General features: G+C 40.3%; 1 protein-coding gene across 3 annotated transcripts in view; it reads left to right on the top strand.

Moving 5' to 3' along the window:
• The window catches only part of BLTP1 (bridge-like lipid transfer protein family member 1), a 191,387-nt gene that overhangs the window by 63,168 nt on the left and 104,544 nt on the right, over positions 1-23,675 (top strand). For all 3 annotated transcript variants that reach the window (XM_056134547.1, XM_056134545.1, XM_056134546.1), the window contains exons 19-28: positions 91-197; positions 4,576-4,781; positions 8,432-8,644; positions 9,417-9,554; positions 11,738-11,917; positions 12,635-12,763; positions 14,851-14,970; positions 16,243-16,523; positions 20,593-20,843; positions 21,655-21,913. In XM_056134547.1, the coding sequence (XP_055990522.1) occupies positions 91-197; positions 4,576-4,781; positions 8,432-8,644; positions 9,417-9,554; positions 11,738-11,917; positions 12,635-12,763; positions 14,851-14,970; positions 16,243-16,523; positions 20,593-20,843; positions 21,655-21,913 (1,884 nt within the window). The remainder of the gene's footprint in view (positions 1-90; positions 198-4,575; positions 4,782-8,431; positions 8,645-9,416; positions 9,555-11,737; positions 11,918-12,634; positions 12,764-14,850; positions 14,971-16,242; positions 16,524-20,592; positions 20,844-21,654; positions 21,914-23,675) is intronic.

Genomic DNA, 23,675 nt, shown 5'->3' with positions numbered 1-23,675 from the left:
AGTTATTAAAGAAATTATTAAAGTTATTAAAATTATTAAACTTATAAAGAAATAAATACCTGACTAGAATCTTTGTTCTACTCTCTGAAGGGCTGGATGGGTTGAATGCTGGACTGTTCCAAGTGTCATGCTTACAATTGATTATACATGGCATCCAATTTATCCTCAAAAAGCAGATGAACAGTTAAAACAATCATGTAAGTAATTTATATCATTTTAAATTAGAAATTTTCTTATAAATTTTAAATAAAATAAAATATCTCTCTATCACTGTATCACTGTCCATCTATTTACTCAAGCCGGCGCCAGTAACGTCTCTATTCCTCCCACCCCTGACATTTTAGTAGCCTCCCCTTACTCGTCTTTCCCAATGATTGGAGGCTCTTTCAGGGTTAGGGGAATGAGACCTGTTTTCATTACTGTTTTTGGCATATTGAATATGCCACGGGGAGCTTGCCAGGCTCTGCCCATGTGGGAAATAAAATATATATTTTATAATTTCATATAATTAAATGTCTCGTCTAATGTTAGAATTGGTAGTAAAAATACAAGAAGAAATTAAAAGTTTGAAATGCCTCTATTTGTTAAAATAAATTGACAAAATTATGTACATTTGAAATTTTCTAAGGATTTCAGTATAATTATCTAGCTCTTATTGGTTATTTACTGTGTATGGACTGGTATTCCAAGCAGTTTACCAGTTGTCCTGTTATCTTTTAGCCCTCATGGCTGTATGAATTGGTGCTGCTCTTGTGTAATCTAGCATTTCTCATCCAGAGACCAGGAGACCCCAGTATGGGTTCTCAGGGTATTCCAAGGGAGCCACAGGTGAAAATCACAGACAGCATGGGATTATGGCATGTTTAGAGAATGTAGCAGTTTCTTCAAAGTTTGTCAAGCTCGACAGATCCGAAATATAAAGCAAGGTCTGTGTGGATTTAGTTTGAAGTGCTTGTTTTATAAAATGTTGTTTATTTAATGTATTTTTTAACAATTCTCCTTAATGCTGTTGCATTGGTGGCTCTCCCAGGGTCAGGGGAATGAGACCCATTGTATTTACTGGTTTTGGCATATCGAATAAGCCATGGATAGCTTGCCTGGCTCTGCCTTGCAGGTGGGATATTCTCATTAGCTTGCCAGGCTCTCCGAAAGGGATAGAGGCTTTTAGGGCGGCCTCTAATCACCCTTGCATGTGTTCCTATGGTTCAAACCATATTTGAACCCTATCAAATATGGTGCGGTCATCTTGAAAGATGGATATTAAGTGTCTTATGTGTCCCGACAATGTCCTGGAGCGTGGTGGCGGCTGGGTAGTGGAGGTAGTGAAGGTCTGCCAATGAGGTATTTATCTGGTACGGGTAGGGTGGGTCTTCTGTGTGTAATCTCTGGGTCACCGAGGTTAGTGGAAGCAGACAGGGCAGGGTAGGGTGGGACTTCTGGTTTTAATTCCTTGGTTGGAGATTGGTGGGAGCAGGCAGAGGATCTCTGTTCCTGGTCCTGTTGAGCCTGGAGTCCAAGGTAACAGAGTTCCAATTACCTGGTTCTGTGGGGCTTCACTCGTGCATGAGTCTTGGCCCGAGCGTCCAGAAAGTGTCCAGAAAGCGTCTTGGAGTGTGGTGGTGGCTGGGTAGTGGATGAGGAAGGTGAGGCTGATAAAATCTCAAGGCCGAACTAGGCTGCCAGCACGAAGGACAAAAATGACTGTCTGTACTTTCAATGCACGTATGCTGGCATCAGATGCATCCATCGGGGATGTGATGGTAGAAGTGTGAAAGATCAAGTACGACATGATTGGTCTAACCGAGACGAGAAGGCGTCAATCACATCACGCCATTTTCGATACTGGAGAAGAACTGTTCCTCGGAACATGCAACAAAAGAGGCATCAGTGGTGTTGATGTCCTTGTCAACGCGAACTTGGCCATAAGCATTGATTGATTCATTCATTCATTTGAATGCCTAACAACCCGAATCGGACGATTACACTTGAATAGATGTGGCTCACTGCTGGCAGTTTCTATCTTGGGAATGGGAAGGAATGGAAATGAAGATAGACTGTAGGCAACTACACCAGCTCTGCTTCGCCGATGACATCATTCTAATAACACCAGACATTAGCCAAGCAGCACAAATGCTGGCCGACTACAACTGTGAGTGTGGAAAGGTCAGACTGCAACTGAATCTCACCAAGACAATGTTCATGAAAAGTGAACTAGTCCCTGACGTTCCATTTGCTCTCAAAGGAATGAATATCTCTGAATTCAGCAGCTATGTGTACCTGGGTCGAGAACTCAACATGAGGAACAACTTGGCGCCAGAACTGCGCAGGAGGAAGAGAGTGGTGTGGAGTGCCTTTAAGAGCATCAAAGAAGTTGTAAAGAGGATGAAGAATCTCCCACTCTGGGCACATCTTTTCGACTCCACCATTCTTCCTGCACTAACATACGCTTCAGAGATCTGGGCCGTACGAAAACAGGATGAGAAAGCTATTCAGGTCTCCCAAGAAGGAAAGAGCTATGCTTGAAGTATCACACTTCACTCAAATGAGAGAAAGAATCTAGAGTTCCGACCTCCATCGATGATGGGTGTTCGATCATTGTATAACTGAAACCCAAGCCCAAAAATTTCTAAGTCTACAACTATACCTCATGGTGTTTCACTAATAAAAATTTTTAAAAAAATTTAAAAAAAAAGAATTGGGGATGCTGTGTTGTTTGCCAAGGCACCAAAAATCAGATGGGCTGGACACGTAATGAGATTGGAGATGACTGCTGGACTAGAGGCATTACCGACTGGATTCCATGGGACGTCAAGAGATTGCGTGGCCGCCCACCTATGAGATGGTCACACTTCTTCCGTCAAGACCCTGAACGATCGGTTTAAGGCTCTTCATGTTCCTGGAGCGAGCAAACACCATTGGGCTACACTAGCACGTGACAGGGACAAATGGAGACTTTACTGGCACCCACTCGAGCGCACTGATGAGTAATAGGATGTCAAGTGATCAAGTGAACAATTGTCATCATAGTTTCCCTGACATATATGTGCCCTACCGAGAGTATTCGATATGCCAGACACAGTAACAACAAAGTCTCCAATGGAGACGTTACTGGGCCCGCTCGAGCAAATCAACGATCAACGGGAGGGCCTTTACCTTTACCTTTTACCTTTACTAGGTCCTAAGAGAGAATTAGTAAAGTGATTTTTCTTTTTGCATTTTTCCAGTAAGTTAAGAACAATTACAGACATTATTTATTTATTTATTTTTATAGATGTTATTTTATAAAAAAAATTTTTTTTAAATGTAGGAGTACTGCTATTTGTTCAGCTACTGATTAGCTGATTGAATTGGGCATGATCTCCACCTTACTTTTTTTTTATAGTTTTATTTATTTTTCGTCCTATATTTATTTATTGAATCACTGTGGGAGAAGTTACTAAGCTTTCAGGTTTAAGTCTCGATCATACAATGATCAAACACCTCTCCCTTCACCAGTACTCATTTTTCCCCACCAAGAACCCCAATATACCCCCCTCCCAACCCTCCCAATGCCTGTGAGGCAAATAATTTCCACTTAACTCTTCTCTACATTGATTACATTCATTATTTCGACAAAATATGCACCATTATTGTTTAGAATTTACCCCCCAACAATCAGAATTGCTGAAAAGGCATTGTGAAATACTTTGTTTTCTATAGCAGGTTATGAGAATCATATAATTTTGGATTTCTGCAAAGAGCCAGATAATTACGAGATTGGTTTCTGTGCGTCTGGTGTTATGGCTCTGCTGGAGAGCCGCTTGTGGGGGGCAACTCAGGACCTCTGTAGGGCATGAAGGATGAGCTGGTACCGCCCGCCCTTCCCATGAGACTGCAGTTGCCCCATCACCACCGGCTCATACCTGGCTTTCCTATAAGCTCTGAGATGGTGACCACCTTGCTGCGGGTGGGGGGGGGGAGGCAGAAGGCGGAAGGGAGCAATGACCTTTCCCTCCCAGGGAGGCATGGCCCTGTAGTTTAACGCATGGTCCATTTACTTTTCTGCCGCAAGCTGCTGGGCTCTGGATTAAGTCCTTTTGCCTCTGGAGCCATGGCCGTGCCAGAGAGCCGCTCATGGGGGGCATATTTTATAAAAATTTGATACAGAGATTCAAAGCCGTTTGAATAATCTAAGTGAACCCTAAATTTGTTGTAGGGATTTGATAAGAATGTGACTTATTTTATTTATTTATTTTTAAAGCAAACAACACAAATTAGGTGCCTTTAATAACTTATCGTTTTTTTCTTGCACTTATTGACTCCCTTGGCCCCAGTGTACCACCTTCAAATGTGGTTTATTTTAAAAAGAGCTTTATGTTGATCATCTGCAGTCTGATTTGTGTATGTCTTTGCATTTCAATGCAGGTGCTTCTTTTTGCATTTTTAACTATTAATCACTCAGACATGTTTACATAGTAGACTGTTGATAGTGTTTCAGGGTAGTTGTTTCCATATTTGTGAAGCAGGATTCTTAGTTCCCGGACAACCCCTCAGAGATACTTCATCTTCCCCAAAACATTGTTTTTTGTTTTTCAGTGTCAGAAATGGAGGAAACAATGCTTTCTGTTCTGAGGCCGTCCCAGAAAATGGCAGACAGAAGCGTTTCCTCTCCTTCTCCCCCACGCCCACCTGTGGATCCCTCTGAACTTCCACCTGATAAACTTCATGTAGAAATGGAACTTTCTCCGGATTCCCAGATCACTCTCTATGGACCTCTACTCAATGCCTTTTTGTGTATAAAGGTATGTTTTTAAAAGAACGTGACATATTTCATGTATGTATGTATGTATGTATGTATGTATGCTTCTCTCCTCTTTCCTTTGTTGTTGTGTCCATATCTCTTTTGGTGTATTAGCATTGCACATTCACCTCATTATGGTGTGCTTAGGGTCATATTTGTTGTGGTCTGAGGATTACACCTGTAGTGCCAGGAGTCACACTCTGTGGTGTGGTTGGTTGCAGAATCCAGCTTACGGCTTCATGCCTGTCTGCCAGATACTCTCCCACTGTGCCATATTGCTGGATCCTAAGACCTAATCATTTTAAGCATAGGAATAGAAATTAATATTTAATTGAAGCTGAGACCATTTAGAAAAACTTGATAATTCAGTGTTGAGGATACATATCTTTATTATCTTTACTAGTTAGATGCCCACAGGTCTAGTAAAGACTTCAAAATGAATTTGTTCATTTTGAAAAATTGAAACAAATTCATTTTTTCAAAATAGCATTTTTCATGGTTCAGGTTTTTTTTTTTTGCATTCAGTTTGGGTCTAGGAATTGAGCTGCTTGCTAGAAATAGATGAAATATAACATGTTATAAAGAAATGAACTCGAATGTGGAATAGACATATTTTAATACATATATTTCATAATATAATAATTTCATATAAATATACATATATTTCATAAATTTATTAATATATTTCAATACCTTTTCAATACATTGTAATTAGTGCAACAGTAGAAGTATAAGAGAACTTTGTGTAGTAAGTCAGAAAGAAAAAGACAAATACCAGATAATCACACTCATGTGGAATATAAAGAAATAAAACAAAAGGTTAGAATTCCCCAATGGAAACATGTTGAGATAAGGCCAGTAGACTTGTGATTCAGGGTGCCAGAAAGGTAAACAGGGTGGGGGAAGAGACGTTGTGGGGGTCATGGAAGAATCTTGGCACACTGTTGGTTGGCCTGGGATGGTAATACTGCAAATAGAAAACAGTAATATGGGTACTAGTACTAAAATGAAAAAATAAAAATAATTCAACATTGGGCTAGCTTTTTAAAGAAGTTAGTAATTTTGAAAGTATATTTTATTGATAATCAGTAATTTCAAATATGTTAATTGATTAATGACAGTATTTTGTAGTAGTTTAAAAAGTCAGTGACCGACTCCTACTTATGACAACATCAATTAAACTATATATGTAGCACTGTAGCACTGTCCTCCCGTTGTTCATCAATTTGCTCAAGCGGGCACCAGAAACGTCTTCATTGTGAGACTTGTTACCGTTTTTCGCATATCAAATATGCCACAGGGAGCTGGCCAGGCTCTGCCCGTGCGGGCGGGATACTCTTAGTAGCTTGCCAGGCTCTCTGAGAGGGATAGAGGAATCAAACCCAGGTTGACTGCATGCAAGGCAGCTCTATCCGCTGTGCTATCGCTCCAGCCCTTTATAAACCAGAGACTCTCAAAATAAATTTAAAAACTCAGTCCTGTGGAGGAGTTGTTGGGACAGTGATGTTTGTTGAGTTTGAAAGTCATGTGTAAGTCATTCACATTCTACATGTAAGTCATTCATATACTACATTCTTCCTCTCCCCTTAATTCTAAGTCTCCAGAGCTGTGGAGCTTGATTCCAGAGCTGCACTGTACATCTCCTTCTGAAAGAAATGCTGTGCTGTTCCAGATGCCTGTAGGGTTTTAATGTTAGTAGTTTAGAATAAAACCCACTGTTTATATTTATGCTGGAATTTACGCAATAAGGACAGTTGTTAAGATGTTAATCAGAGTTTAAGTAGAAATCACTATTACTTGAGACAGATAACAGTAGATAGTAGAGGGAAAAGCAGAAGCTTTTGACTGCCATTGATTCATGACTTACAGCATTCTTCCTCCTCAAAGCATATGAGTGGACCTGATATCCAGACACTAGATAGAAAATAAATGTGTCAGTTATCATACTGTGGAGTTTACCAAAATACTGACTTTGTCCAATATGCACTTAAATATTGAACAAATGTAATGCACTTAAATTTGCATTAATTTAATGCAATTAACAGTGCAGTGAAAAAAGTCCGAATGCACTTAACAGTGTTAACAGCAATTTTTTAACTTTTGATCACAACTAACAGATCAAATAGGTAAAATTTAAATTCAGAGTCAATTGGGACAGTTTTTTAATTAAAAATTAATTTAAATTCTGGTGCAAAAAATCGAATATTGAGTTGAAACGCTTCTGCATAAAAAACCAGGATGAACTATGTGAAAGGATATTTTGATACTAGTTTATAAAACTTGCTTTTGTTATTAGTAATCCAAATTTATTATTATTGAAGTTAATAGAACATTCTTGGTAAATATTCCAATTTGAATATAAGAATTGTAATATTTACCTAATTGGATTTATTTAAATTTATTTTTCAGAATAATTAAGGAAGTATTAAAAGAAGTGATACTACTTATAAATATCTGCAACCTATTATGCTCTTTTGCCACTGCGTATTTGCTAAGCAGCCAAGTTGGTGTGTGCTTTAAGGACAGTTGTCTGTCCTTTTGCCATTGAACTTTTGCCAAGCAGCCAAGTTGGTGGGTGCCTTAAGCATGTATATCTTCCTGTGCCCTCTTTGAGGGGTGGAGAGAGAATATAGCAGGCAGGGTTGCATGCAGCTGAGCTAGGTTTGATCCCTAACGCCACATATGATCCCCGAGCCCCATCAGGAGTGATCACTAAATGTAGAGCCAGGCATGAGCCCTGAGTACCCATTTCTCAGCCTTCCTTCAGAGACCCATAAATAAATCTTGAAAGAGAGCAAAAGCTGCAGTTAATCTCAGACCTGAGCAAGGCTGAACAGACCATGGTAAATCGGAGGGGGGATGAGTCAGTCTGGTGCCCACCCAAGTAGAACTCCTGGCAGCCGCTTGCTTCCACAATCCAAAATCGCCACCATGTCCTTGGCCTGACTCCATTGTCTTAGATGGACCGCTGCACTGAGATATAATCTGCAGAAATTTCTGGTATGCAGGTTTTGTGACTGAAATCTCCAGGCTTTCTCAGGGTCAGGATGTGCTATTTTCTTCAACCTTCCTGGACTCACAGAAGCCTCAGCAGTCATGTCCACACCCCAAAGCTGCCACCCAGTTAAAAAGATACTCTAGCCTTTCTGTCCTGATAAAAATCCTGAAAGCCCTGAACAAACATGATGATCCTTGGTACCTGTATTGCAAACCATACTGAACAAAAATAGGGGTCTGTGCGTGAGTGGCAGGGTGTTAGAGGATGGCGGGAGGGAAATGGGGGACATTGGTGGTGGGAAATGTACACTGATGGGTGTTGGATCATTGTATGACTGAAACCCGATCTTTAACAGCTTGGTAATGGTCTATCTCATGGATATTCAATCAGGGATTTTAAAAAAAAAAAGTAATGTGGAGTTCATCCCTGCTTCAGCTTGATCAGTGGCTGAATAAATAGCAGTATGCCTACATTTTAAGAAAAGGAAAAAAAAAAACAGCCCAGAGCACTGCTGGTTGTGGTCCCAAACAAAACAAAAAACTGTTTCTACTTTGAGGGGAGGGACTCTGAATCCTTAGCTTACATTACACACTGAACTCCATAGTGAAGAGCTGCTATTGACTTTTGATGGCATTTGGTTGTTGAAATTTCAGGAAAATTACTTTGGGGAAGATGACATGTATATGGATTTTGAAGAAGTCATTTCTAGTCCTGTTCTGTCGCTGTCAACGTCATCCAGCTCAGGGTGGACTGCGGTGGGCATGGAGAATGAAAGTTCATCCAAGTCTATCCACCCACTGAGTTTGCGTCCCTGGGATATTACTGTTCTCATCAACTTGTACAGAGTCCATGGGCGTCTTCCTGTTGTGAGTACTTATACTCTGAAGTGGATTATAAGATTCAGCAGTCAGGAAAGTCGGTGACACACACTTTCATTTGTAAAATTTAGATTTTGAGACCTGTCTTCAAAGAGCTGCTTTATGATTTTCTTCACAATCATTAGTCTTTTTCTTTTCTGGTTCTCTGCTTTGACCTCATCAAAGGCCTCATTTGCATTTCTGTGTAACTTTAAATTCATGGATTTATAGTAAACCAATGACTATACTGGTTATACCAGAATTAAATATCTTAGCCTGTTTCCAAGTCCAGACCACTTTGGGACCTTAGGTGGATCAGCTGTAAAGTCAGGGTTCAGGCTTGGTCCTGGAGGTGGTATTGGGTCTAGCACAGGTTCCTGGTTCACTCTGTAGAGACCCTTGGGGCTAACTTGGAATAAGGCATCAATTCCCAAAGGACCCAGACCTGCCATACAGCAGACTAGGAGGATGGCACTAGTTCCTCTGCCTATCTGATGCAAGTACCACATCATGTTCTAGGACTGAAGAAGAGACATCACTAAGGCAGGCTAGGCTCTCTCAGTGCTAGCTAGCAAACCTAAACCTCTTACTGGGATACAGGCAGGTTTTTTTTTTTTTAATTCACTCTACCTAATGTTCTGACTGGAATATAGGCAGATTTTTAGTTTTTATTTAAACTCACTATTTTTGAAAAATAATATCTTAATCATATAATTCATTTTGTGCATTTCTTTGGTCTTGATATTTTCTGTCTTGTTTACATTCTTTTGTTTGACTTTAGCATGGAACTACTGATGGTCCTGAGTGCCCCACAGCTTTCTTGGAAAGGCTGTGTTTCGAAATGAAGAAAGGATTTAGGGAGACCATGCTGCAGCTTGTCCTCTCACCGCTGACTGTGTTTGTCAGTGATAACTATCAGGTAATGTGGATGTGACAGAACCTCAGTTTATGCAAAATAGCATTTGAGGTAGAGACTTGAACAGTTCTAGAAGTTGTATGAATATGTATGGGAGAGAATCATTTCCAGACTTTTTCTATACTTACGTGATCTCAAGTATTATATTTTATTTATTAATTTAGAATATTTGGCTGTGCTCACAGCTTATTTCTGGTTCTGTGCTCAGGGGTCACTCCAGGAAGGGCTTGGGAGATTTTATGTGTGCCATGGATCAAACTTGGGTTAGACATGCAAGGCAAGTACCTTAGCAACTGTACAATCTCTCTCGAGTACCTTAGCATCTGTACTCGCTCTCTGACCCAGCTTAGAAATTAGAAGTAACACTTTGTAATATACATATGGGAGGGAAAATTGTATAAAGTGTTGTTAGGTTCTGTTGAAAATCTTCGTAGTGATTTATTTTAACTAGTACCAGAACTAGCTAGCACATAATCTCCTTACATATGAGTGACTTTTTCTTTAGATTGAACACTCTTACCATATACTTTTTAATTTCTTCAAGATACTCAGTAAAGTATCCAGACTGCAGGAGGGAATATGTCCATTTTTAAGCTCAGGCCTACCTGGGGCCAGCTTACCATAGCACATTGACACTGGCACATACCATTGGTGGCTCACACCGAATGTAGTTTAATTACACAAATTACAGCAATGTCACTGTGTTAACCTAATGCCCCTTTACACCACCCTGACACTTGGAGAAGAGTACCATGGGTTAATGCTCCAGATCTAGATCAGGAATGAGATTAGGATCTCCACCGTTGGGGCAGAATCCTGCCACCTGTCTTGAAAGGGCAGTTCAGGAGAAGGAAAGGACTTTGCTTAGTACTCAGTCCAGTGCCTCAGGACTATTTTATTGTGCAGGTAAGCATGATGAGGAAGGATCTTATGGGGGATTCCAGGACAAAGGGGGCACCTGCCCTCCCAAAGCAAAAGCAGGATCACCTGCACCCTTGTTTGTATGATTTCTTCTTGACTCTTCTCCCACCAAGCTGTCTTTGGTTTCACTTTCACTCAGTCTCCAAAGTTGTTGGATTTGAATTGTTACCCTAAGGAGTGTGTACTGAGTGAGTCTGTGGGTTGTGTTTGAGATGGTAAGTGCTAGGTGTGTTCACACTTTTAACTTGGCAAATAAAATTTGTCTTTGGAATATTTGCTGCTTTTCAATAGTGAATTTGGAAATTATTCTCTGTGAAACAAGTAATTTTTATATTTATTTAATTCTCAAAATGTACTTAAGAGTTTCTTCATTTTATGATCTTCATAATATTTACTCTTCCCTGTTTTTCTTTTTAATATCAATCTCATGATCTGTATTTCTCCACGAAATATTGCCTCTTTCTTCCCCGTGAGCTCTATACTGTTATTCGTCGATTGCCTCGAGCAGGCCCCAGTAACGTCTCTTTCATCCTAGCCCTGAGATTATATTCAAGGCTCTTTAGGAGAATGAGACCCATCATTGTTACTGGTATTTGGCATATTTGGTACGCCACGGGGAGTTTGCCAGACTCTGCCCTGTGGGCAGGCTACATTTGATAGCCTGAAAGTTTGTCCAAAGTAGAAATGAGATAATAAGATGTCATAAAAAGATGTTGTGATAAGATGTTGCACGGCCGTGAATGCGGCTGCGCGGTTCCAGGAGCTGGATTTTATAGTCTCTGAGTCTTGGCCGCTGATGGGATTACACGGCGCCAGGGGACCAGGTGGTGGGTGTGACCCCCGCCTACTGGAATTTGGAGGATCTGGGTGGAGGATGCTCAACTCCAATCCGAGTAGCTCTATACTAATTCCTTTTATTCATTGATGCAGTTACAGAGCAGAGATGTGGTATTTGGGGGAATGGAGGTGTGATGACTGCCAGTGATGATGATCATCAGACATGGTGCTCCTATATGCAAACCACATCTCTAGCCCCTTAAGCCATCTCCTTAACCCTGAGATGTGTGTTCTTTTTAGGGCTTCACTAGCGTGCTTTGTGGTTGGGCTCTGTGGATGTCACTGAAGATGGTTACTGAGACCACTTATGGGTGTGAGGTTCAGTTTGGAGCTATGGATCCTGACGTCTTTCTTCTGTCCCTGGGAGAAAAGCCCCAGCAGTTGTACTGGTTTTCCTGTACATCTGTAGTCTGACTCTTATGTTTCAGCAGCGACCGCCTGTGGATGAGGTACTTAGGGAAGGCCACATCAACTTGTCTGGACTGCAGCTGAGAGCGCACGCCATGTTCTCTGCAGAGGGTCTTCCCCTGGGAAGTGATTCCTTGGAATATGCTTGGCTGATTGACATACAGGCTGGAAGCCTTACAGCCAAGGTCACAGCACCACAGGTGGGGCCCTTAAATGACTGACATTCTTTTACTTTTCTTCCCACACCCCTGATGAGATGTAGTGGATTACAATTTTTGCATTCAAAGAGATGTTTAATGACCAGGCTACCCTTTACCATTTGGATGACTTTACCATTTGGATGATCAGCCTTCTTTCAGAATTTTCTTAGCAATTGCATGAGTTAGATACAGGTTTGTTATAATTAACATTCTTTGGTGTAAAGTTATATAGTTCTGTGTGATACTTCCAAGATTTTGAATTTACTCAGAACTATTCCGGAAATCAATTTATGTATTAAAATTTTGTAATTGACTCGCCACTGATAAAACACTCTTTTTCCACTTACAGAATAATTTCTAAGAATTTTCCTTTTTAAAAAATACTTATAAAATATTTATGTCAGAGCTAAAAATAGTGTTCATGATATTATGAAGCAGATAATGCCCACAAGCCAAATAGCATCACTTTGTCCGTAGAACTTTGGTTTTTGGTGTAAGAAATAAGCAGTGCATGGAGAGGTGGGCATCCCTGGTCTGCAGTGGTCCAGGTGATTCTTTTGACATCTTCACCACTACTTCTACACCCAATCCCCACCAATCCACTTAATCTTTAGAAGTGTCAGAACTTTTGAGCTTTGTTGATATTCTTGGTTAGTTTTGTTCTGACACTTTTCAATGTGCTAACAGTGCTCTCAACTTGTTACTGCTCATTTGTAGCTGGCCTATCTTCTGGAGTGGGGGCAGACCTTTGTTTTTCATGTGGTATGTCGGGAGTATGAACTGGAAAGACCAAAATCAGTAATCATTTGTCAGCATGGAATTGACCGTCGGTTCTGTGACTCCAAGGTATGTTAACAATATGTTGGCATTGTAAGCATTATGTATTGTTTAAGTAAAAGGTTGAAACACCAGCTTTACTTAAGTATGTGAAGCCATGAAATAAACTTTTTAGTCCAGTTTCTTAGATTAATACTTTGCTTTTCAGAGTTTTAACCAGTTATCTTATTCTGTTTAAAATACAGAATATTATTAAAACATACTTTAGTTTTATATTTTTATGTTCATTCAGAGAGTGGAATTTGCATCTTTTTTGTTGTTGTAGCTGTTATTTTTGGTTTTTGGGTCACAGCTGGTGGTGCTCAGGGCTTATTTCTGGCTCTGCACTCAGAGATCACTCCTGAGGGTGGGGTTCAGAGGACCAGTGGATTGCCAGGGATCAGATCTGGGTCTGCTGTTTATAGCAAGTGCCCTACCTATTGTATTGTACCTATGGTACCCATTGTACCAATCTCCAGACTTGTGAAATACTGTTTTGAAGTAAATACTCTCTCTAATGAATTTGGGAAACTGGTAGCACTTGTGCGTGTGTGTGTGTGCGTGTGTGTGCGCACGCGCGCGCAAGGAGGGTAATATGGGGGTGGGAGGTAAGTGCTCAATTTGGAAATTCTTGAAAATCTGGCAATTATTTTAAAAAAAGCAAACCAATAATTGGCCATAATTCTACAGGACAGTTAATTATTGTTTAGTGTTCTTTCTTTTCTAATTTCTTTCTTTGTGTCTTTCCCCCACTTTGCCATGCAAACTGTTTTTGTTTGCATGTTGCTATGAATTGAAAATGATCCATCCTGCTTTTAATTTTAAAATCACCTGTAATCTCTATTTTTTAACAATAGGGGATTATCTGAAATTTGTGATAAAATGATTTTTCTTGTTATAAACACATCTGTAGACTCTAGGGGATTAATTAGTTCTTTCATGCATACATTTTAGACAGTTCATTTCTTACAGATAATTCACACATGCTTGGAGGTATCTTCCCTTCCTGTTTATCTCTCTTCCCTTGTCCCTAGCCCTTGCTCTTTTTTAGGCTCAAAACTTTTATGTTGCATTAGAATTTAAGGTGTTAACTTTATTGAGGTCTATTTTACTTAGAATAAATTTACCCTTACTAACTTTTATGTTGCATTAGGATTTAAAAATTAACTTTATTGACTTAGAATAAATTCACCATCTTCAAGTGGTTTAGTTTGAATTTTGGCAAATATCAGACACTCCAGCAGTGGGATCACATTTATGGTGAAAGTCTTGGTTTTATCTCATTCTTCGTGTCCCTTTACTGTCAGTTCTGATCCATGTTCAAACTCTGTTTGTTGTGGAGGAATGAGTTGATGTGGACCTCTGACCATAATGCTAGATACCTAACTCTGCCACTTTTGAGCAGACAGAGCGGGGAGGTTCCATCTCTCAGGAAATTTGTAAAGAGTACATTTTCTTTCAACCTAAACTTGTGCAGTGGATGTATTTGTGCTTCTGCATGAAAATAAATATGTATTTTCCTTTGTATATTATGGAAAGTTCATTACAGCTTTAAACTTGCATGTAATTCTTATAAACTTGTAGCATTTTTTCTTAACAGTATACTTTGTTATTCTTTATTAATATTATTAATAACAGATATCTGCTAGTTTTGACTTGCTACTTTTGTTTTGAATAGGAAAGGAATATATTTATAATTATTTTTCTAGTTGTTAACTCATTAAATGATGCTGCTAATCTCACTTATGATAAAAAATGAAATTTAACCAAGAAATTTTTTTAAGAGTTCACATGTGGGACCAGAGAGATGATATAGTGGTAAGGTGCTTGTCTTGTATTTGGCCAACCTAAGTTTGATCCCTGTATCCCATATTGTCCTCCAAGCTATACCAACAGTGTTCCCTGAGCACTGAGCCAGGAATAAGCCCTGATTATAGCTTGCTGTGCCATAAACCCCTGCTTACACACACACACACACACACACACACACACACACACACACACACAGACAGTTTTTGCTTATTTAAGTAAAATAATTTGTTTCAAAAAATGACCTCATGATGAAGAATTAAATACCTTAATTAAGATTAAATTAAGTTAATCTCTTTTTATTGTAGCTGAGTTGTATTCCTGGGCCTTGCCCAACTTCAGATGATCTGAAGTATACGATGACTCGCTTAGCAGTAGATGGAGCTGATGTTTATATTGTGGAGCATGGCTGTGCTACAAATATAAAGGTACATATTAATAATTTCCTTTTTACTATAGTTGCCTTCTCACTGACTCTATTCTAGTAGCTTCTTATATTGTGGGTAGTGACCTCATGTAGGCTTGGCAGCCAAATGTGGATGTTGTGAGAAGTTTGTTTTAAAATTTATGATTTACTGGTAAATGTTTGATTTATTTCTCCTTTATGTGTACTGGGTATCATGTGAAAATATCTCGGGTAGATAGGAGTAGCGAGTGGAAAAGTTTAAGAAGCCCTATTCTAGAAGCTAGCTTTCTGTTTCTTATTTCTGTTATCTTTAAAATGGCCTCATAGAGTATTTTCACTGCTTTTTTTTTTCTTCCACTGATTATAGAAGTTTAGTGGCTGGGATATACATTAATAATGCATTTAAGGGATTTTATTTAGAAAGTCTTTAGATTTTAGTTTTTTTTTTTTTTAATTTTTATTGGTGAAACACCATGAGGTACAGTTGTAGACTTACAAATTTTCCTGCTTGGGTTCAGATATACAGTGATCGAGTACCCATCCCTCCACCAGTGCCCATTCTCCACCACCACTGATCCCAGTATCCCTCCCCCCCCCACTCCCCACCCCCCCATCCCACCCTGCCTCTGTGGTAGGGTACCCTTTTGTTCTCTCTCCCCTTTTGGGTGCTGTGGTTTGCAAAAGAGGCACCAAGTGTCAATCATGTTCAGTCTATAGCCTGCTTTCAGCATGCATGCTAGGGGAAAAGGCATCTCAGATAGAGAAGGGAGCACTAGATTTTAGTTTTTAACTGTGGCTGTAAGGGGGAGAAGGGAGAGGCTTAAGGAAATTCTTGGCAGTGTACTTCCTCCTGGTGGTTTTGGGAGGGGAAAGCATACAGCATGGGGGTTGACTTTAGGGCCGTGTCCTGCCCTGTGTGCACCATAACTCTAGTCCTGCCTTCCTGGTTTTTTTTTTCCCTGTCTGGGTTCTGGAAATATTCCTTTGCCATCTTTGATTTATTAGTTACTCATAAAACTAAGCTTTGTTCAGTTTCTGTCCTTTCTTTAAATTATCACCCTTCTAACTTTCCTTCTCTAGTTTTCCTTTAGATTTAAGTTCTTTTCTTTTCATCTGTTTTTCTTTTTAAATCAGTGAACATCTGTTTGTATCCTGCTGCATTTTTATTTCCACTTTGGACTTTTCTTCCTCTCTCTTTCATGCATTTGAAGTAATTACCTATTCTGTATTTTATTATAAATTGCTTAAAAATATAGAAGTTACAATTTGTTTCCTTCTCTTTGTTCAACTTTAGATGGGTGCTATTCGAGTTGCAAACTGTAATCTCCATAATCAATCGGTTGGGGAAGGAATAAGTGCAGCAATTCAGGATTTTCAAGTGAGACAGTACATTGAGCAATTAAATAATCCCAGAGTTGGACTGCAGCCTACAGTTTTACGAAGGGCCTATTGGCTTGAAGCTGGGTCAGCTAATTTAGGACTTATTACTGTTGATATCGCATTAGCTGCTGATCATCATTCTAAACATGAAGCGCAAAGGCATTTCCTGGAAACTCATGATACCCGAACTAAGAGGTAAGTGCGGGTTAACAATGGCTATAGAAGGACCAGAGATAGGACAGGGGTTAAGGCACTTGATTTACATACAGCCAATCCTGGTTTAATTATTGGCACTACATAGGCCCCCCTCAGTCCTCCCACTCCTATCCAAGCCCAAGTAATCCCTATAGGGGTTACTCCATAGCATAGAGACAGAAACAGCCCTTGAGCACTGCAGGGTGTTGCCCCCAAACCAAATGAAAAAGAGCCTTGTCTTGAAATTACTAGTAATTAGAAAGGAAACTCTACTGTGAGCACTGGAATAAAGTACCTGATATAGCTATAGTTCAGCTCGTTGAACATAGAGGACTCACTGTTTCACAGACATGTTGTAGGAGTCATTTCATGTGATGGTATGTTTTGGCAGAAATGATGTTTTCTGATGTGTTTCTAGGTCCATATTCTATGTTTTAACAGTGAAAGGAATTTAGATTACTGTTTTCAAAAAATGTTTTGGAAAGTTGGTATACTCTCTCTCTCTCTCTACTTATATCCCACTCAGTCTTTTTCTCCAAGCCTCACTTCCAGTTTTTCCTCCCTAGAAGCCTCTTATCACCTCTCCCTGCCTCCTCTGCAGCCTTCTCAGCTGCCCAGAGACTTAAGTGCTTTAGCTCCAGTGAGAAAAGATCAGATCAACCTTTTCACAATCAGAAGGGCTCTGATTAAAATGACAGTGACTTTTTCTACCCCAGTAACTCTCAGTGTAAGGTTAATTTACAGTTATTATTATTTTTAAAATTTATTTTAATGAATCTCCGTGAGATATAGTTACAGACTTACAAATTTGCATGACTACGTTTCGGTCATACAATGTACCCATCCCTCCACCTGTGCTCATTCTCCATCACCAATAATTCCTGGTTATTTTTTAAAAACAAAGGCGAGGCTAGAGAGACAGTATAGTAATCCAGATATGCAGTCAACCAGGTTCAATCCCTGGCTTCCCATAAGGTCCCCCAAGCACTATCAGGTGTGATTCCTGACTACAGAGCCAGGAGTAACGTATGGCCCAAAAACAAAAAACAAACAAAGATAACTACTACAATCCAGCCACAGTGAATATGTCATCTTTTTACTATTTTAAATGTATTTTTATACTTCATTTATTGTTTTCATATTTTAAAAGTCTTTCATGTTTGTAATAAACTTATCCAAAACATCTGCCCTTATGATGTAAATTTTTATAAAGTTCCTTTTAAACACTAATAATATATCACCAAAAAGATATATGAGGACAGTGAGATAGTAGAGCAGGTAGGTCACTTGCCTTGCACAAAGCTGACCCGAGTTTGATCCCCACACCCCTGTATACTTAGTCTCCTCAGCACTGCCAGTAGTGATTACAGAGCCAGGAGTCAGCCCTGAGTGTGGCCAGTTGTGGCACCAAAATCTAAAACAAAAGCAAACAAAAAATGAAAAAATACATTGTACTTAGCCACTACCCTCCTAGTTTGTTTCAGTATTTCCCACTGTAAATAGTAAAAGGGCAAAATTATTGGTACATAAAAATCTCTATAGAGGGACTGGAAAGAAAGAGCACAGGGGTTAAGGAGGACATAAGACTCGCCATCATGCTATCCTGGGAACTACATGTAATTCCCTGAGCACTGCCAGGAGTGACCCATGAGCACCACTTAGTTGTGGCACAAAAACTAAAAATCTTTCTTTATAGGACCAGAGAAAGAGTTTAGGGGACTCAGTACAAGAGAAAGATAGACAGAGAGAATAAATTGTCTGCCATAGTGGTAGAGTGAGGGTAGAGGAGGGAAATTGGGGGACAACGGTGGTCGGAAATTCACACTTGTAAAGGGACTTATATTGGAACATTGTACTGAAACCCAATCATAAACAACTATGTAACTGTTTATCTCATGGTGATTTAATTAAAAATAAAAAAGGATTCAGTACATTGTTTTCATGCAGAAGGCCTGGATTCACTCCTTGGCACCACATGTCCCTGGAGCATCACTGGGAATTGCCCCCAATACTGCCAGGTGTGGCTCCCAAACCAAGACAAGTTTTTTTTCTCTTCTATGCTTGCTGGGCATTTCCTTCGAACAGTTTTCTAAGGGGGTCTAATCAGCCTTGAAATGGAGACTTTGGGTGTGTGTTCCTAAAGCACTTTCCAGAATAGGTTCTAGATGGTTTTGGCAAAGGTCAGGTTCATAGTGCATGGTATTTCCTCCACGTGTTTTCTCGTAACTGGAAGGATTCCTTTTTGCCTCATTTGTCTCTTCTTTATTTCAGAGATTTTTTTAAAAATGTTTGTTGACTTTTAATTTTCTCCTTTGTGAATTTGATGTTTATTTATTTCTTGATATCTTTCAGTTAGTTTGAGAAACCTGAAATCTTATATGGCTGAGTGTAAAAGCCCTTGTGTAGAGAATTTTGTTTAGAAATTTGGTGTTCCTCAATGGAATACTATGCAGATGTTAGAAAAGATAAAGTCATGAAATTTGCATATAAGTGGACCAATATGGAGAGTATCATGCTAAGTGAAAAGAGTCAGAAAGAGAGGAACAGACATGGAAGTACTGCACTCATTTGTGGAATATAAAGTAACAGAATGGGAGACTAGCACCCAAGGATAGTAGAGATAAGAACCAGGAGGATTGCTCCACAACTTGGAATCCAGCCTCACATGCGGGGGGGAAAGGCAGCTCAGATAGAGAAGGGACCACCAAGTAAAGGACGCTTTGAGGGCCGCTCGGGATAGGAGATGTGTGCTGAAGGTAGACTATAGACTGAACACGATGACCGCTTATTATAAACCACAACACCCAAAGGAAGAGAGAGAGTAAAAGGGAATGCCCTGCCACAGAGGCCTGTTGGGGGGGGGGGGCGGGGATGGTGAGAGACGGATACTGGGAACATTGGTGGTGGAGAATGGGCACTGGTGGAGGGATGGGTACTCGATTATTGTATTCGTTAAACGTAAGCACAAAAGTTTGTAAGTCTGTAACTGTATCTCATGATGATTCATTAAAAAATAGAAATTAATTAAATATATTAAAAGCTGAAAGACTGAAAAAAAAAATTTGGTGTTCCTTTTGGGTACGCCAGGCATGGGATCTCATCTTTGGGATTTATGAAGAGACTGGAGGGAGATTCAGCCCCACCTGTAATCTCATAAGTTATCTGCCTCTGTTCCGGGCGCCTGCACAAATACCTTTCTGTGTCTGTGCCTTTCCAGAATATTTACTGGAGCGATAGCACAGCAGGTAGGGTGTTTGCCTTGCACGCACCGACCCGGGTTTGATTCCTCCATCCCTCTCGGAGAGCCCAGCAAGCTACGAGAGTATCCCGCTTGCACAGCAGAGCCTGGGAAGCTCCCCGTGGCATATTCGGTATGCCACAAACAATAACAAGTCTCACAATGGAGACGTTACTGGTGCCCACTCGAGCAAATTGATGAACAAAGGGAGGACAGGACAGTTTATAAACTGAATTTGAATGTCTGGTTTTCATATTTGCTCCATTTAAACTTGTTTGTTTTTATTTGGGGGCTATGCCAGCAGTGCTCAGGGTTTATTCCTGGCTCTGCACTCAGGGATCACTCCTTTGGTGTCAGAAATCAAACTTGGGTCAACTACATACAGGCAAATGCCCTGTCTGCTATTCTATCTCTCTGGGCCTCAGATGCTTTTTTCCCCCTTTTTTAAAATATATGCTATATTTTCATTAACGTTTCTACTTAATCCTATCCAACCATCCTGAAATTTTTTTTTTCCTAAGAAAGTCCAAATGCTTAAAATGATATAGAACAGTAAAAATAAAACTTACATTATTTTAAAAAATATTAGTATAGAAGCCAGAGCAATAGTATAGTAAGTATGGCACTTGCCTTACACATAGCTGACCTAGGTTTGATCCCCAGCATCCCATACGGCTCCCCAAGAGTACTGCCATGGCAGAGCCAGGAATAACCCATGAGCAACACTGGGTGTGACCCCCTTCAATTTTCTTTTAACATTTGATTATCTTGTAAATGCTTTTTATTTCTTAGAGTTTTGTGTTCTCTTTATTTGTGCTATGTTTTGTCTAGGTTGTGGTTTTTGTGGCCGGATGATACCCTGAGGAATAAGAGATGCAAGAACAAGTGTGGTTGTCTTGGTGGCTGTAGGTTCTTTGGTGGCACAGGAACAGGCCTTGACTTCTTCCGACTAGAAGAACTGACCCCATCTAGCAGCTCTGCCTTCTCCAGCACAAGTGCAGAGTCTGACATGTATTATGGGCAGTCACTGTTACATCCTGGAGAGTGGATCATTACTAAAGAGATTCCCAAAGTTGTAGAAGGTAATATAGTGCGTGGTTACTTGTGCTTGGTTCTAGTGGTCTCGTCCCTTGGCACCGAAGGGGAGGTTGGTGCCAGTCCGTTCAGAGTAATGTTTTCTGAGCAGCTTTACAGGCCAGGTTCAGTACAATGTGCATTTATCTTATACTCTATGTGACTGAGGTCAGAGAAGAACAAGAAGTTTTAGAATTATATGAACAGGAGTTAGACTGCTTGGGACTCCTATTATTAACTTGGGCAATTTCACCAGCCAAGTTTATTTGAAATATTTCCTTATTTATCATCAGTTTCCTAGTGCCCAGCTTCCAGAGATATGCTTAGGAGTAGCTGTGCTCAAGTCTACAGTTATTTAAGAGGAAAACTCATTAATAATAACCATTGGCAGCTATATTTTACCAATAGTTTTGGTAAGATAGTCTCCTTGTGATTAAAACTGAGCATACGTGGTAGAGAAATGTCTTTACTTAGAGCTTGTTGGGTAAATACATGAGTTTGATATAAGTAGGGACAGGTGACTTAGTGTGTTATCTAGAATTTTTCTCTAAGCACCTTATGAGTTAAATACAGTATTCACTGCATAGGTTGCTGTACACTCAAGAAATAAAAGGTAGGGGCCTGAGAGATGGTCCTTTCTGTTTGTCAAGTTCTCTGGAACTTTTCAAATGGTTAACAAAAGGAAGTTTATTATTTTTATACTTAGAGTCTGCGTTTCTATGGGAAGTATATTGCCATGTGATCGATGTTTGTTAACTGTTCAGTGATTTCCCTAAAAACAGGGGCTTGACATAAGTTGTCATACAATTTTTTGTGTAGGTAATCTGAACAGCTTGAAGAGGAAAGAATGGGAAGCCAAGTCTGTGGGTCTTGAAGTGGAGAAGAAAGCGCAGCACCTCAGCCTGCAGGTGCCCTTACGATCACACAGCTCCTCCTCCTCCTCTGAGGAGAACAGCAGCTCCAGTGCTGCCCAGCCCTTACTGCCGGGGGAAAAGGGAAGTCCTTCATCCACTGCTGAGGACCACCTGACTCAAACAGAATTCCTGCATGGAGCCAGGAGAGAGGGTGGTCAAGTTGGGTGAGTATTCAGTAAGAGTTAGACCCAATTATAGTTGCTTGAAACTATGACAGTAACACTTCTCTCAACTCAACCACTAGACGAGTTTACCTCCTCCTGAACATACAGAATTTGGGGGTGTGCTGGGAATGAACCTAAGCCTCCTTCATGTGAAGCATGCATACTCATTGGCCCATGAATATGCCCATTTGTTTTTGTCTTTGTGATAATAAAATAATAAGTATGTAGTCATCCAGGTTAAAGGAAACACAGAGCTATGTAATGAAGGTGATCTTTCTGCTTGCAGGTGTCTGCCACTGCATTTTAGTTGCTGAGTAAGACAGTTTTCCTCTGGTCCCTTCCAGACATTATTGTTCACTTTCCTTTAGACTTTTCTGACTTGTCCTCCTGAGGTCTCCTTCTCAGGCTCCTTTTTTTTTTTTTAAATGTTCCAACACCAGTCTCTTTATTTTATTATTATTATTATTATTATTATTATTTATTAGTGGGACACCATGAGGTACAGTTGTAGACTTACAAACTTTTTATTTGGGTTTCAGTTATCAGTGTATCACTGTCCTCCCGTTGTTCGTCGATTTGCTCGAGCGGGCCCAGTAACATTGTGAGATTTGTTACTGTGTTTGGCATATCGAATATGTCAAGGGTAGCTTGCCAGGCTTTGCCCTGTGGGTGAGATGCTCTCAGTAGCTTGCCGGGCTCTCCGAGAGGGAGTTTCAGTTATACAATGATCAAGTACCCATCCCTCTACCAGTGCCCATTCTCCACCACCAATGAACCTAGTTGCCCTCACAGCCCCGCATCCCTCCCTACCCCACCCCACCTCTATGGCAGGGCATTCCCTTTTGCTCCCTCTTTCCTTTAGGGTGGTGTGGTTTGCAATAGAGGTATTGAGTGGCCATCATGTTGGTCTGTAGTCTACTTTCAGCACACGTCTTGCATCCCGAGCGAGTCCTCCAAACACCCTTTACTTAGTGTTCCGTTCTCTGAGCTGCGTTTCCCCCCAGTATGTGCTGCCAAGCCATGGAGCAGACCTCCTGGTACTTATCTCAACTATTCTTGGGTGTTCATCTCCCATTCTTTTACTTTATATTTTTCAGATGAATGCAGTCTTTCTATGTCTGTCCCTCTCTTTCTGACTCATTTCACTTAGCATGATACTTTCTATGTAGAACCACTCATTTACAAATTTCATGACTTCATCCTTTCTAACTGCTTTATAGTATTCCACTGTGTAGATGTACCAAAGTTTCTTTAACCAGTCATCTGTTCTTGGGCACTCGTTTTTTTTCTAGATTTTGGCTATTGTGAACAGTGCAGCAATGAACATAGAAGTGCAGATGTCATTTCGACTATACCTTTTTGCCTCTCTGGGATATATTCCCAGGAGAGGAGTGGTATTGCTGGATCAAATGGGAACTCAATTTCTAATTTTTTTTTTTTTTTTTTTTTTTTTTTTTTGCTTTTTGGGTCATACCCGGTGATGCTCAGGGGTTACTCCTGGCTCATGCACTCAGGAATTACTCCTGGCGGTGCTCGGGGAACCATATGGGATGCTGGGACTCAAACCTGGGTCGGCCATGTTGGCTGCATGCAAGGCAAACGCCCTACCCACTGTGCTATCACTCCAGCCCCTCAATTTCTAATTTTTTGAGAATCGTCCATACTGTTCTCCAAAAGGGCTGAACCAGTCGGCATTCCCACCAGCAGTGGAGGAGGGCCCCATTCTCACCACATCCGTGCCAAAACCAGTTGCTTTTGTTCT

Source organism: Sorex fumeus, unplaced genomic scaffold (assembly GCF_029834395.1).
Source record: "Sorex fumeus unplaced genomic scaffold, SorFum_2.1 ptg000099l, whole genome shotgun sequence".
Taxonomy (NCBI): domain Eukaryota; kingdom Metazoa; phylum Chordata; class Mammalia; order Eulipotyphla; family Soricidae; genus Sorex; species Sorex fumeus.
Note: the sequence above shows the minus strand (reverse complement) of the source record. Positions and strands in the feature narration are given on the sequence as shown.